Source organism: Colobus angolensis, unplaced genomic scaffold, assembly GCF_000951035.1.
Source record: "Colobus angolensis palliatus isolate OR3802 unplaced genomic scaffold, Cang.pa_1.0 Scaffold153, whole genome shotgun sequence".
NCBI classification, from domain to species: domain Eukaryota; kingdom Metazoa; phylum Chordata; class Mammalia; order Primates; family Cercopithecidae; genus Colobus; species Colobus angolensis.
In genome coordinates, this window is record NW_012114633.1 from 7635157 (window position 1) to 7652143 (window position 16987).

The 16987-nt window shown below is 34.8% G+C and overlaps 1 protein-coding gene across 1 annotated transcript in view; it reads right to left on the reverse strand.

Annotated features, from left to right (window-relative positions):
* Positions 1-16987, reverse strand: part of FSIP2 (fibrous sheath interacting protein 2) — a 96254-nt gene that overhangs the window by 17933 nt on the left and 61334 nt on the right. The window contains exons 16-17 of the mRNA XM_011936506.1: positions 5910-15349; positions 1192-1689 (exon numbers count right to left, since the gene is read on the reverse strand). Of these exons, the coding sequence (XP_011791896.1) occupies positions 1192-1689; positions 5910-15349 (9938 nt within the window). The remainder of the gene's footprint in view (positions 1-1191; positions 1690-5909; positions 15350-16987) is intronic.

Genomic DNA, 16987 nt, shown 5'->3' on the forward strand with positions numbered 1-16987 from the left:
TTCTAATTAAAAGGTGACTTCCAATATAATTAGCTTGAAATAGTTCAGTGAAGATTACCTAAATTATGACATTAGATTTTGAACAAATTTTAAACATAAACCTATGTTTAAACAATGTTTAAAGAGTGAAATTTTCTTCTAAACTTTAAAAATATTTTAAGTCATATATTACTGAGTTCAAAAAGAGGAAGAACACAGATACAACTCTGGTCAATTAGGTAACTTGCCAGGTCAATCATCTTAGCACATACTTTGAGGTATTTGTTGCAAAGTCATGTGTGCTCCTGAATTGAGCAGAGTTATATTTATGTTATTTTCTGTGGTTCATCTAAGCTTTTGTGTTAACCTTAGAATCACACCAAATGGATAATCAAGAGAATGGCCTCATCAGAAAATCAAAAGTTGTACATTCTCCAAAAACATGTTATGGTATAGAATTTCATGTACCCAGGAGATGAAATTAATTAAACTTAATTCTAAAATTAATTAGAATTACAGGGCTCATCCATCTTTCAACTAATCTCTGAAACATTTTTCCATTAAAATGTAGATTGTACTGCAGGACCAAACTTAAAAGGTCACTGAGACTCAGACCATCATTTGAGAGTTTGGAGCCAGCAACAAGAGATGTTCACCATGCTGATAGCAGAGTTTATGGGCTAATTGTAAGGGTGATATTTAAAATACATGAATCAACTTGTTAAAGTTGGATAAGTTGGTTATATAACTTACCAAAAGGTCACCTAGCTACTAAGAGTCAAGATTCAAACCCAAACAATCTGAATTTCCATGCATCTTATTTTCTTCCTCCTACCTCAGCCAGTCTTCTGGTGCTATTTTAGTAGCATTGGGCTCTCCACACAAAATGTTCAATGAGTGTTTACCAACCAAAATACAAAAGGGTGGAAACCAACTGTTTTTAATAATTAACTTACATTTTTCTTAACTGGTTTCCATTTTCTCTTTTCTTTGGGGTTCTAATTAATCTGTTTTTCCCCCTATTATCTGCTTTCCCACAGTTGAGTTTCATAGCTGCATCTGGTAATAATTTCCCTTACTTTGTAAATATCACCAGGCTTGAGATTGAATTCATTTTAGCATTATTTTCTGACTAATCAAGGTACATTCTTGGACCAGATTTGTGAAGCTGTCTCTCCTTTCTAGTCACTAACAGTTATGCTTCTCACTTACCTTACACTGGGGTTTTTCCTTCCAAGATGAAGAGGCTGTTTCAGGCATTGTCTTTGGTGTGGCCATGTCAAGCTCAGCAACAGCTCTTTTAACATGCATCTCCTTGGATTCTATTACCTGATTTGAGATTGCTTCAGTACTTTCAATATTTGCACTGGCTGTGGTCTGACAACATTTACTTAGTGACAAGAATTTTTTCAGGCTGCTGGTGCTTAGTGTTGACTTAGGAGAAACTTTGCTTTGTACTGGCTTCTTGACTTCTTTCACTTGATCTTCAAATACTTCAATGCCTTCTTCTTTTGCAAAAATCTCTCCTAAAACAACTTCGTCTTCATCAGAATCTGGTTCCTCTTTTATGTAATTTTCCAAATACACTTGATCAATATCATGAGCTACTAATCGAACAATAAGATCATTTTTACTTTGAACATCTCTTAAGAGCTCCACCTTTGTAATATCAGGCTTTCTTATATTCTGAAATGAATTTCTGGCAACGGCCTGAAATTAAAAGTATAGCAAATATTAAAAATAAATTCATAAATCACTTTCCTATAGTTCGATTATGATGTAGCTATTTTCTTATAATTTCTAGTTTTGATTTAAGTAATATCTTCAAATATTGCTTAATTATATATTAGCAATATTTTTAAAAGAAATAAAGACACATAACAAAACATATTTGTTGGCATGCTATTTTTTTTATTAAGGTATTTATTACATACCTTAATCTAATATAACTTTCCAAAAGTCAGAGCAAGGTCTAGCATAATTAATTAAATTACTTCCTCTTTATCATTTATCTTGAAAGTTTTGTGACAGAAGTAGACAGGATAACCTATTTTCCAAAATCCTAAGTAAGGAATTATAGAGAAATCTAAATATACATATTTTCAAGAAAAAAAGGGTAACATATTCACTGATCTTGATTTTCAAAAGTAATGAATAACCCAAATAATGGTTTTAAAATTTTTACTCCCTATTCCTCCACTTTTTATCTTTTGGACATATTTTCCAAAAGATTCTTCAAAATATAAATCTTCATTTCTTCTCACTTCCTCAGTTAAATCTCAGTTTCCACTATCGATGTTAAAGACAGATCAAAGACAATTATAATTAAATGACAGAATTTCCCCATTTCTCTAGCTTTTGACCACTCCACAGAATCTCAAAATTAAGTTAATAATATTAGCTCTCAACCTCCCTTTGTAATATCATAAACCAGTTTTTCAGATAATGGTGCCTCAAAGGAATATCCATAGAAACAAAATACCAGAAGAACCTCTTTAAAACATTTTTAAAAATCAATTTTGATTATCTGTGCTATTGGAGGAAAACAGTGGTTTAGAAAATCCAAAATCATTTTATATGGCTTTGGGATATGTTACTACAAATGGTTTTAGTATGCATACATCTGGTGTGTTAAGAATCTATGGTACCTTAAAACAGAGAATTAAGTCTTGAGGCAGAACTAACAAGAGTCTAGGGTTTCTAACCTATCTTTCTTTCTCTTCACTGCTGTGTCCTTTTGTTGAAGATAGATAACATTGGTAGCCAGATTGGTGCCAATCACATGCCTTAACTGAGTTCCCCATGTCTTCTTCTTTATTGTTTTATTTTTAGGATGGCTTATTTTTAGGATACAATGGGGGTATAGGCATTGGGCAAACATTCATGTTTGAAAAGGGAGAAATTGGCCTGATAGAAGGGGCTACAGGCCTCATGCAAGTCCAAAACCCAGTAGTGCAATCATTATATTTTAAAGCTCCAAAATAATTTCCTTAGACTATATGTCCCACATGTAGGGCACAGTGATAGAAGGGGTGGGGCTCTCAAGGCCTTGGGCAGTCCTGCCCCCGTGGTTTTTGCAGCACTGTTGGATACCCTTAGAGGTTGCTGAGTGCCTGAGGCTTTTCCACGCTGAGGGTGCAGGATGCCAGTGGATCTACCACTCTGAGGTCTGCAGAATGCAGACTCACTTCCAACAACTGCACGAAGCAGTGCCCCAGTGGAGACTCTGTGTGGGATCTCCAGCCTTAACATGCCTCCTCTGCACGCCCTGGTAGAAGTTCTCTGTAAGGGCTCCACTCCTGCAGCAGGCTTCTGCCTGGGCATGCAGGTTTTTCTGCACACCCTCTGAAATCTAGGCAGAGGCTGAGAAGCCTCATTTACTCTTGGATTCTGTGTGCTTATAGGCTTAACACCACATAGAAACCACCAAGGCTATGGCTTGCAGCCCAAGCTGTAAGTGGGCCCCTTTGAGCCACAGCTAGAAAAGTAGCTGTGGGGATGTGAGGAATGTTGTTCTGAGGTTGCAGAGCCCATGAAACCATTCTTCCCTGCTAGGCCTCTGGAACTGAAATCAAACAGATTGCAGTGAGGGTCTCTGAAATGCCTTTGAAGTCTTTTCTCCATTGTCTTGAATATTAGCACTTAGCTCTCTTTCAGTTTTGGAAATTTCTCTAACAACTGGTAGTTTTACAGCCATCTTGAATTTCTCTCTCAAAAAACAAACAAACAAACAAAAAACCTTTTTTTTTCTCTGTCACATGGCCAGGCTGATTTTTTTTTTTTTGAGGTGGAGTCTCACTGGAGTCCAGCGAGAGTGCAGTGGCATGATCTCGGCTCACTGCAACCTCTGCCTCCCAGGTTCAAGTGATTCTTATGCCTCAGCCTCCGAAGTAGCTGGGACTACAAGTGTGTGCCATGATGCACAGGTAATTTTTGTATTTTTAGTGGAGATGGAGTTGGAGATCATGTTGGCCAGACTCGTCTCAAACTCCTGATCTCAAGTGCCCCACCCACCTCGGCCTCCCAAAGGGCTGGGATTACGCGTGTGAGCCACCACGCTCAGCCAATTTTCCAAACTTTTATGCTCTGCTTCCCTTTTAAATATAAATTCCAAATTTAAGTCATTTCTTTCCTCCTGCATCTGAGAATAGGCTGTTAGAAGCAGCCAGATCACATCTTGAATGTTTCATTTATGAGAAATTTCTTCTGCCAGCTATCCTAGGTCATCACTCACATGTTCAAACTCCACAGAACTCTAGGGCATGGACACAGTGCACCCAAGTTTTTTGCTAAGGCATAACAAAAGTGACTTTTGCTCTAGTTTCCAGTAAATTCCTCATTTCCATTTGAGACCTCATCAGCCTGAACTTCATTGTCCATTGTCTGTTAACCAGTTCCAAAGGTGCTTCCACATTTGCAGGTATTTTTTACAGTAACGGCCCACTCCTTGGTACCAATTTTCTGTGTTAGGCCATTCTTCCACTGCTATAAAGAAATTCCTGAGAGTAGGTAATTTATTTAAAAAAAGAGGTTTAACTGGCTCATGGTTCTGTATGCTTTACAGGAAGCATAGTGGCATCTGTTTTTGGGAAGGCCTGAGGAAGCTTCCAATCATGATTGAAAGCAAAATAAGAGCAGACACATCACATGGTGAAGGCAGGAGGAAAATAATGTGTATGTGTTGGGCAGGGTGCAGGGGGGTGCCACACACTTTTAAATGACCAGATCTTGCAAGAACTCACTGCTGCAAAGACAGCATCAAGCCATGAAAGGTCTGTCCCCATGACCCAGACACCTTCCACGAGGATCCACCTCCAGCATTGGAGATTACAATCCAACACGAGATTTGGGCAGGGATAAATATCAAACTATATCAGGGTGTGAAAACTTAAAGCATTAATTAACATATTTACTAGACTTGAGATTCAGTTTAGTGGGTTGCAGAAGAGTGCTGAAAACATTTACTCTAAGCTTATGCTCCAGGAAGCATGGTTCTATAAAACTTTGGTAATTGTCCAGGCTATGGACTATGTGCCTAAGCATACTCAGCACTCTCACAAATGCATACCATCAGTTAAAGGGATTTTAATAACAATCAAAATGTCTGACGGATCAGTGCAACCTTTCTGTTGGCGAGACAAATCTTTTGTCCTCAGTGGTAGTTTCCTTGTAATAAGGACATTATTTTTGGCATTTTAAATTCCCAGTTAAAATATTTGGGGACTGCATATGGGGTGACAGGACAGAGTTAGGTCTAGAGCAATAGGAGAGAGGCTTATAAAAATAGCAGCAATACTACAGCTGGGTTTAGAAAATACAAGTGTGTAAGTGGAAAGAAAATGGATACATCTTGAGAGGCCAGAGCAAATGGGAAAGGCTAATATAATTGAAGGAAAATAGAACAAATGTAATCTAAGAGTCTGCAGTCTAATGTCTGCTGATGAATGTTACTAAAAGAAAATGAGTACTACTCTGGTGCTTTAAATTTGAAAATTAAAACTATTTTAGACTGTTCCATATATCCTGATATTCTTTTAACTGACCTGCTTGAACACCTTTACATATCCATAACGAACTAAGGAACTACACAAGTTTCCTGCTTTTAAATATTTAAATGACAATTATAACTTCTTTCAGTCTGGTTTTACTGTGAAGGGTATGTGCTTATAATCTCATTCTTAAAAAGAAAAATTCAAAAGGATTGTCTTAGGAAAACTGGTATGAGACTTTGAGTGAGCCACAGAACTAACATGACAAATCCTAGTGAATAATATGACTGTATGGATGAACTGATGCAACCAATTCTCCTATTGGGCTGAGCAACAGCAACAACAATAAATGCATTTTCATATACTTATTTGAGGAAAAAAATCACAGAAGAACCATGTTTCACTATTCACTCATTTTCATGCCATTGCTTTTGCACTTACCTCTAATGGTTTTACATCCAGTCTTCCAGTCTTATCCAATGAGGGACGTCTTTCTCTCTTTCTCTTTTCTAAATTAAGTGCTGCTGAGGAGTAATTTCTCCCACTTATTGATGCTCTTCTCAGTTCTGCTATGCTACGTCCAGTTACTTGCAAACACTCCTGCTTAAGCTTCTCGAGAGGTTGAGTTTTTATAGAAATAACTGCTAAGTGTTCTGAAATAATTTTTGGATCTATTTTGACTGGTTTTTTTCCAACATGTGGAACTATTTTAATTGGATATTCCTCTTCAGATAAATTTTGATCTAACTTTTCTTGCTCTAATTCAGGAATCACATTAAAAGCATGTTCTTGGGCCTTTCGAACAATTCTATTAATGTCTAGCTCTCCAGAGAGATCAGCATTTGAAATTGTTGAGCTAATTGTATCTAATGGAAAACTTGAAACTCCATCAATAATTAAACTAGCCACTTTTTTAGGAAAGGCTGTGTTTGTATCTTTTATATCATAATAAAGCTCTTTGTTGGTTCCTGATTGTTGCAGTATGTTGCTATAAACAGAATCAACAACCTGATAAATCATTTCTGTACTTTCTGGATTTAAACAGTGCTCTTCAGGATCAGAAGTTATTAGACTAATGCTATTTCTGGAAATTTCAGTTGTTACCGATTTTGATAGTTGAGATGCAATTTTATTTAACTCAGGCTTTGATAAGTTCTTTTCATCTTTGCTTGAGGAACCTGGCAACCTTACTAGTTTAGCCAAGAACAAGGCCAACACCTCTTCTAAAAGTTTGGCATCTAATGTCAAACCTTTTCTGGGTGAAGGCTTTTCCTTAGACTTAAGTTTATCAATAATTTTGATCACTTTTTCCATAATTTTGACAGCTTCCAGAACTAATTCTGAATTTGATACTTCTTCCTCTACTTGAGGTTGAAATTCAGAATTGGAAATTGCATTCACCATTAAAAAGCCTATTGTATCAGAGAGGACATTGCTTTTACCCATTAAGTCTTTAAATATAGAAGTATAAGAGCCAGAGTGCTTTAAAACACTGGTATAAATATAATTAACTATGTTTTCAATAGTTGCATTATCAGCTACAGGCACAGTAGGTGATTTCTTGGTGGGTGGTACAAGTTTAATCTTACTTTTGGAGATAAATTCTTGGACTGAATTTAGTACTTTTGAAGTTATTTTTTGCATATCAGTTTCTAGAGATTTGGTTCTTTCTTTATGCACTTTTGGAAATATAGATAAAAGCTTTGATAAAAATTTCACAGCAATTTCTTCTATTATGTTGTAAGACAGCTTATGAGCATGTGATGGTTTAGGTAGGGGCACATCAGTAGTTTCGAAAACATCTTTAAGGATCTTTTCAACAATGTTTTCAACTTCCACACACTGATGTGGAGTTAGCTCTCCACAAAAATAACTCTGCAACTGATTGCTAGCCACTTCTTGTAGAACCAAGTCAACTATGTTTTCTGAAAGGATTTTGCATCCACTGGTAACACAATTTTGTATAATCTCTTGTGATCCAAACTGTGGCAAGAGATTATTATAAACAGACTGAACCACTAATTGAATAATTTCATCATCATCAGATTGTAAGGATTCTACATATTGTATAGTCATATATTTATCTTGGGAGATCTCTGTTGCAACTGCACTTACTAACTTCACTTGAAGGAAATTTAGTTCTGTGAACAAATTGTCCTCAGGTTCTTTTGTTTTAGTGCTGGATATTGTTGAGAAAATTTTGGATAAAAGAGCAGAAATCACATTCTCTAAAAATTTATGAGGTAACATTATTGTATATGGTGATGAAGTTTGACATTCTTTGCTGGCTGTTTGGGCCAACTTTTGGACCTCTTTAACAACATCCTTAGATTCCAGAGGCAAACATGCTGAAACTGAAACCTCATCACAAAATATCAAGTTAACCTGATGTTGGAAAATTTCATTTATGACTGCACCAGTTAGTCTTCTTGCTAAATTTTCTCCATTACTGTTTATATTCTTACAAATAGAGTCTTGAGATCCATATTCATTTAAAATATTACAAACAGAAGAGTGAACAACTTTGTTGACCAATGTTTTGTCAGTTGATGGTATCTTATCTGAAGAATGTTTTCTTGTCATTTTATGCATAGGTGGCATTTTATCTGCAGATTTTATCTTAATGCTGGATGGTGTTTCATCTGTAGTTGTCTCTTTATACCTGGGAGGTACTTGAGGAACTGAAGACACTTTACCCACAGGGAACTGATTTCCCTTATCTGGCCTGAAAACCTTAATTTGAGCAGCTGAAAACTCCTTTAACAGTGAATTGATGAGTTTCATAGCAGTGTCATAGAGTTTAGCTTGATTTTGCTTATCACTAACTTTTTGACATCTATCTTGTATTTGTGTTTCTGGTATAGAAGAAAAGATCAATTTTTTAACCATCTCAGTAATAACATCTTCTAAAAACTTAGCGGGAAAAATTCCAGGTTTACTCTCTGGTTGGTTTTGAGAATCATCTGGTTTACTGGGTTCACTTTTAATCTCCTCTCTTACTTTCTCTTTTTCTCTCTCTTCCTCTTCTTTTTCTTTGGCAGGGACATTTTTGTTAGTTGAGGAGGATAATGTTTTTGTTGTAACAGACTGTGCTGAATCCCTGCCAATCTCTTGAATTACATTTAATACATTATCACCTGGGGGGCTTCGGTTGTAACTGAGTTTTGAATAATATGCTGGTTCTGGAGAAGAAGATAGTTCTAAAACATCTTCATAAATATTTTCAATGACATTTTGAACATCTTCATAATCTGAGTGGTGTTCCTCATCCCTACCTGTTTGTGTTGGAGAGTCTCTTCTCCCCTCACTGATTGATGTTTGAGTTCTTATTTCCAAAGTCTCTGTTTTAGTCCCTAGATTTCTCTTGGACTTCAAGGAGGGTAACTGAAAGAGCTTGTCATCTTTTTTGAATGATCTTTCTCTTGCGTTGTCAATCTTCTTCTTATAGCCTATTTCAGAATCTGACTCAAGTACTTCCTTCTCATATTCTGTATCATCAATTATTAATGAAAAATGTGTGTGTACCTCATGATCTTTCCCTTTTTTATCTCTTGGAATTAAATTTATTTCCTTCTCAATTTCTTTATTAAATGTTTCACTCAAATTTAGCTCCTGAGTATCTTTACTTTTCACAGTGGTAGTTGAAGAAGTAACTTTTGATGCAGTCTCACTGTGTTTCTGAGTACAAATTCCCACTTTATTTTCATCCACTTTCTTTTCATTTGTCACACCTGTAGCCAACCCTGATGTCAGGTTAATCATGCTGCTTTTCATAATTGCATTTATAGAGCTAAGTACTGGATTTTGGATGTCACCTTTTTTCATTGATGTGTACTTGGTTTTAAAACTTTTCTTTCTACTCACTGTGCCTCTATTTATTTCCAAAGTGCTCATCATGTTTCTGCAGTCTGAGGTGGAAGAAGTATCTTTATTTGATTGATCTGGTAAAGAAAGTTGGTTCTCTTTTGCACATCTGCTTATTTGTGTAAGGGTGTTTTGTAGTAGGTGTTGAACCCTTTGGGTGATATTATCTGGATTTAGAAATGAAAAGAAGGTGGAAGACCAGTCTCCTGAAAAAAGTGGTTGAATCTTGAATGCAGACATTGCCTTCTGGGTTAGAGCAGCAATCATCCCTATAGCAATGTTACTTTCATCACCTTTTTGAATATCATTAGATGTGCGTTTTTCTATGAACTGATCATATACAAAATAGGATATTTTATTAACTGTCTCTTTATCAATTGCTGGAAAAGAAAATATTTTTTCAGCATTTGGCAAAACTTTAATTTCATTTTTCATAAATTCCCTTATCAGAGAATTTGCAAGTTTTAGAGCCAAGCCCGTAATATCTAGGTCTGTCATTTCATTTTTCTTAGAATCTTCAGTAATAATGGGGAGAGAACAAAATTTGTGAACTAGGTCAACGATTATGTCTTCCAAAAATGTAGCTGAATATAGAGAAGGCTGTGTCTTTTCTTTACCAGATTTAGCAAGTTTGGAGACATGGTCATAATCAGATAAGTCACTGAAAGATGATTCTTCACCATGTAAAAATGGATGTAAATGATGATACACAATTTCTTTCATAATAAAACCAGCTAATTTATTGAGAAATGAGCGTCCTTTTTTGTCTGCATCTTTTTGTACTTCAGCTTGGAATTCAGATGTTTTCAAAATATTACTACATATGGAGTCAACCAAATTTTCAGTAGGTTCTAACTTCATACTTTCTGCATTATCCTCTGCCATGGAAAGTCGAATCTCATGTTCAGAAATTTCTTTTATAATTTCATCAGTCAATTTTGAAGCTATGTTCACAAATTCATCATCTGGTGGAAACTCTTTCTCCTTTAGTTCATTTTCAGTGTGAGTTGAAGGGTTGACATGTGCTAGAAGCCTGTAAATCATATCTTCTAAAAGAGAACGAGGCAACACAGTAATATATGATGGCAAAGCATGGCTATCCTTTGTGATTATGTTAAGCACATTTCTGATGATATTATTAGCTTGGGGGTATGAATAAGAAGAAGACTCTAATTCTCCTGCAACTAATGACTGCACTTGATAATCATATATTTCTTCCAATAGCAAATAATATATTTTCCTACCAAAACATATTGTGTCACTTTGTATAACCCTATGTATTTGAATCAGAGACTTATATTGATCTAATACTTTTCCATATACTGAGTTGACTATTTTTTGAACCATTTCTCTGTATCTTTCTGAGAAACACAAATTTTCATCAAAGTTATCTGCAACTAAAATCTCTGATGTGGTGAACTCCTGAATAATTGAATTTACCAATGTTGTAACAATCCTGGTAAGTTTTCGTTTTGCTCTATCTGGGTTTTCAGTAAACAACATATTACGTGAAAATGCATAAAGAATTTTGCATAAGAGCTCAGAAATTACTTCCTCCAAAAAGATAGATGAGTTGACAATAAAAGATAATTCTCTTTGTTTAGGATCTATTGCTTTTGAATTATAAGTTTGATCAACTGCAGCCAAAAGGAGAGTTTTATCTTCAGATAAAAATGATTGAATATGATGGTTAAAGATTTCTTTTATTATAAAACTTGCTATTTTTGAAACAGGTATGTCACTTATGCTCTTCTTGTCTTTTGTAATGGACTGGTATATATTTGAATGAGAAAGATCAGCATAAATGGAATCCACCATAGACTGGATATCTTTTGCTGAAATCATACTCTGTTTTTTATTCCCATATTTAATAATACATATTTCATGTTTTGAAATTATTGACATAATTTCATTTATCAGTTTTATCACTGTATTGCTTAAGTCTGATTTAGTAGTATCTGACTGTTCTGCACTGGTGTTCAATGGACTGATCTGAGATGTAAGCTGAGTAACTATTTTTTCCAAATGACTATGTGATAACATAGTGGTATACATTGTTGAAGCTTGTCTTTTGAATCTTGATTTACTTATATCATATTGAACTCTTTTTATTAAAACATTTGCACTGAGTTTGGAATGTGACTTAAAAGGTAGATTTGCTATAAGATCTGGATGAATTTGGAAATCAAAAATTTCAGCCAGGATGATATTAGTTATTCTTGCAGCCAATGTCTTTGTGTCATTTAGAAAATCTTTATTGGGCACTACTTCCATTTCATATTCTTGCAAAACTTTGCTATACACCATGTCAACAATTGTTTTGACTACATCCCTCTCCACTGGAGGTAAACACAATCTTTCCTCAGTATTATCTATAATGCTAACTTGGGCTTTTGAGAATTCCCCTATAATCAAATGTATGAGTTCTTCAGCTTTCTCAAACAGTTCATCTTCTGAATCTCTTATGGATTTTGTTTGTACAATGCCTACTACCCTGTGGAATATTTTTCTTAAAACCCCAGAGATTACATCTTCCAAGAATGTTGACGAGTAAACACTGGTATAAAATAACTTCTTTCTCTCACCATCAAAATATGTGTCTGATGAAGATAATGATTTTCCATTCACAAATGGCTGAAGATGTTTTTGACAGATATGTTTAATGATGAAACCTGCTATTCTATCAATAAGAACATCATTACTGCTTATGATATTTTGCACAGCTGATTCTTGAGAACCAGAGGTTTGCACAACATTTTCAAATACTGAATCAACAAGGTGCTGAATATCATCTTCTGAATAAATAAACTTGGTTTCTTCTTCCTCTTTTGAAAATCGAATTTCATGTTGGGAAATTTTCATCCTAATATCACTAATTAGGTTTGAAGCAATGTCATTGAAATTCACTCTTGATATATCTTTTTGGGTTTCTCTGTTTAGAACCAGGCTAGATGCAGAAGAAAATAATTTAGATAACAGTACTCTGATCATATCTTCTAAAAATGTGTATGGCAGCAAGGTGTTATATAGAGGTACACTCTGGCTTGGCTCAGTAGATTTACTGATGTTACTAAGGATGTCCTGAGCAATATTCTCAGCCACTGAATTAGAATAGGTAGAAGGTGACAAATCCCCAGAAAACAGTGGATGAAGAAGGTAATCTGAAATAGCTGCTACAATTAAATTGGTAATATTTTCCACAAAAATGCCAGTATCTTCAGACTCTTTATCAACAGCAAAGTCTAGCCCATGCTGCTTTAAAGCATTTCTATAAACTGTGGTGACAAGTTCATCCACAATATCTGTATTGAAAGAAGAGAAAGACTGTTCTTTGTCATCATAAAGAATGTGAATTTTAGCTTTATTGAAATGCTTATTTATGGAGTTTACTATTCTTTGGGTCATGTTTTTCAACTCAATTTCAGTGTTATGTTTTGGGCTGAAAATCTTTGACAAAAGTCTGGCATCAATCTCCCTTACAAATGAATCAGGGTGAATATCTAAGGGTGATTGCTTCTGAGGTCTGTGTGATTCTATCACTTCACTCAGAACCTGTTTAACAATAGTAGACACTGGATCCAGTGGAGTCCTTGGATGACATAAAACCTCTCCACTCAAAAATGGTTGAAGATGATTTTCGATAATCTCTTGGATGATACAGCTGGCTATTTGGTCAACCATAATTGGGCTTCGGCTCACTATACTTTTTTGTATTGAAAGAAGAGAGTCAGACATTTGTAAAATATTACAATAAACAGAATCCACCATCTTTTGGAGGTTTTTTCCAGTATATAGATATTGACTATCATATATAGTGAAACAGATTTTATGTTTTGAAATGGCTGACATAACCTTATCTATTATACAAGTGGACATTTCATTAAAATCAGAACTCATTAAATATTTTTTTCCTAAAGAGGAACACGTAATGGGTGGAGGAATTAGCTGAGATAAAAGCCTTCTTATGACATCTTCTAAAAATGAATGTGATAACATGGTACTATAGTCTGATGAAGACCTGGGTAGAGAAGTAAATTCTGTTAGGTTACTTTGAAGCTTTTGCAATATAATTTCAGGTTTGAGAGGGTAATATGAATGGGGTATGAGATATTCTCTGAAGCAAGATGGCAGTTTGTAGTCTAAAATCTCTAACAATATGCCATTTGTTATTTGTTCTGCTACTGAGGCATTGTCGTACACCAGATTATTACCATAGACCATTTTTAATTCATACTGCTGTAAAACATCATAATAAACTGAGTCAACAATTTTGCTAACTGTTTCTGTATGAACTTGTGGAAAACACAGCCTTTCTTCAGCATTCCGTAGAACGGTGACTTGAGCGTTATTAAATTCATTCACTACACTGTTGACAAGTAATGTATTCATCTCATTGAGCTGGGACACAGTGATGTTTTTATTTTTGCCCCACAATGACATAGAGAGATTAAAAAACAATTCTGAAATTATTCCTTCCAAAAATGTGGCTGAATAAACACCAGCATATATACCTTCCTGATGTAGCTTATTATGAATGGCTACCTTATCCATTTCCTTTGTTCTCTGTTTTTCAAGAGGTGACACAGAAGAGGATTTTACTGCACAATGCTTATCAAATGGTGCTTGTATTTTGGAGCTAACCACACTGGGATTATTCATGGATACTGTCAAAGAATTACTGTCATAGCTACCAAGTCCTAAAGAACTTTCATTTTGTCCTAATTCTATTAATTCTGGCTTTCTTGCTTTTGTGAAACTGGACTGTATTTCTCTTGTTCTATAGTTCAAATACTCATGTGCAAAAGGTAGACTTTCTGGAGCTTGTTGTATACTGTGAGATAACTTGTCCATCAATGATTTAACCAAGCTGTGGGAAATGATAGTAAGCATACAGTCTGATGACAATAAGTCTTGATCAATTTCTGCCACATTCTCCAAAAGTTCTGACATGTAATCTACTTGAAGGCATTCATGGTCCATTCCTCCCTTATGATAATCAGATTTTCTATCTTCTATACTTTGAAGCATTTTAAAAAGTTGACATTTTTCTTCTGAGGTTTCCTCTGAAACAGATCCTTTATCAAGAAAAGCAGTGCTTGTGCATTCTTCCAAAAGTATTCTGATAAGTTTCTCACATACAACATTGAGAAGAAAAACTGATTTTGAGGAGAGCTGTAAGTTATTGCTAAGTATGCTAGTAGGTTGTTCATTATTTGAGGAGTAGAAAAATGTTCTTTGTAGTTTACCAGAATCCATACCCCTGTCTAGGCATTCATCTGGTGAAAATAAATCTGAAACAATATTAAAAACTTTATTGACTACTTCTTTGGAGTCACTTGTTTTTAGGTTACTAACCAGGCTGTTTAACTTACATGTAAGATAACTTAATTTATTTTTTTGAAAAGGTTGATCAATTTGTTGAGTAGAGAGTTGCCAGTCTCTGGGGCCTTCCTGTCTATTGATTTTGTTGCAAACAGATACACTATTATTTCTATGCATAGAAAATGATTTGTTTCTTTCATTGCTTTCAAAGTGATCATCTATTTCTATTTCTTTGGACAGTACATGAATCACTCCTACTAAGAGATCCTGAAAGAGGTCATCAAAGCCACCAGAAACTATTCCTGGACAGTAAATGTATTTTGTTGGTATGGAAACCATTTTCTGTGCAATGTCAGCCTGTATAATTTTATTATTAAAAAGAATTTTAATAATGATTTCAGAAATACATAAAGCAAGTTCTCCAATGGAAATTGACCTGCTCTCAAACACTTGAGAATGAATTAAAATAATCTTGCTAAATGTTGTTTCTTGAATTTCCCATGCTTTCTCTTTTTCTCTACCCTTTTTGGTGCCATCAGAAATGCTTGAAGTTAAATGGTAAAGTACTGACTCAGTGAGATGTTCACAACATTGATAAATTGAAGAATCATTGTATATGTTTCTTAGGAGCTGTTTTGATTCATATTTTTTCCTTGACCATGTAGAAACAGCAGACATCTCTTCTTCACTAAAAACTTAAAAAAGAAAACATCGTAATTTTAGCATGGATTAAAGAAAAGATAGAAAATTTGATGTATTTGTAATTATTATTTACATATATATTTTACCCTTTGAGCAACTCACTAAAGAAAAATCTAGATTAAAAAAAAGAAATTATATTTTCCTCAAATATTTATTTCTTACCTGTAGAATCTTAATTTTAGCCAGTAAGTTAAGATAATAGCACCCCAAAATTCAATCCTCTAAGTCAAATGCTGATGTCTGCCTTGGTTGGATGGTTATGAACTCTAAGAAGTTGGAAAGCTTGGGGCAAAGAAATAATTTCCAGGTTTAGCGATGCATCCTACCATGTCTCCAGTGATATCCAGAGGTGCCATATAATTATTCTAAAATATCTTTAGACAAAACATTTAATGTTATGCTATGTTTTACTTTTAGGACATTAAGGAGTTGTGTTGCAATATCAAGTTGACTAAAATAAAAGTGCGGCAACTCCAGAAAAGATAGTAATAGACTGCAATAGCAGTAGTACTTTAACCCCTAGATTATAATTTGTCACAAAGAAGGAAGGTTGGCCCAGCCAGGTGAAGAACTCTATATTTGTTTTGTCCAAAATTGTATTTGTTACAAATCATTACCTACTTGCAATGGCCAACTTCTGGGTGTGGCAGCTAAGAGCAACACAGTTTTTTTCCTCAGAACCTAATTACATATTACATATCTTCATATGTTATCAGGCAAGACTCTATGCAGATAGAAGACTTTGACTACTAGGCTGAGCTTTGACTACTACACAGGTTTTGGCCACGTCAAGATAAAGGGAATGAGGAAAGGGTATTCCTAGTGGAAGAAGGAACATGAGCGAAGTCACTGGAAGACTTTGGAGATGTCTGAGAATAGGAATAGAATTGATAGAGCCAAGTATCAATGTGATGAAATCATGGATCTTCTCTTGCTTGTTTTGCTTTTGTTTATTTTTCTAAAATCAATTAAGTCATGCCTGGAGTAAGTCTATTTAAGAGTGTGTAGTTGTAGCTACATTACCGTCCACCTTGGGAGAATACTGGTTTTAAGGATGGAAAATAACCTCCTTGTGCAGGTGGGTAGGTAGGACTGCTAATATCTCCAGTTAGAATGATGTGTGAGTGATGTATCTGGGCTGGTGATGTAGCAAGCAATTATTGGTAACTGAAACTACTGTCCTAGTTCTGGGGTACTATAGTAATATTAAACTGAATTTTATTAATTGTCAATAATCAACAGTTTTTGATATACAAAATGACTATTACATGTTGCTTAACCTAATATATAAACATGAACATACTTAGAAAGGTAATGCAAATATAATCCCTGTAATGATACAGTTGGAGTATTATACCTAAAAGGAATTTAAGTCAGAATACTGGAATGCAAATAAAACAAGATATTTAATTCTACTGTTCTTTTAATCTTTGAATAATAGTAACAAAGCCTTCAAGAATACAAAAATTAAATGACTTTTAATCAGTTAACTGCACATCCCATATGATTATAAAGAAGTTATGCATAAGAATTTTAAAAACCCTTTCACATTTTCGCCTCATGCTCAATGAAAATCTCCTGCTTTAAAATGGTCTCATTTTCTCTCATTTATAGATAGAGAAAACTGAGCA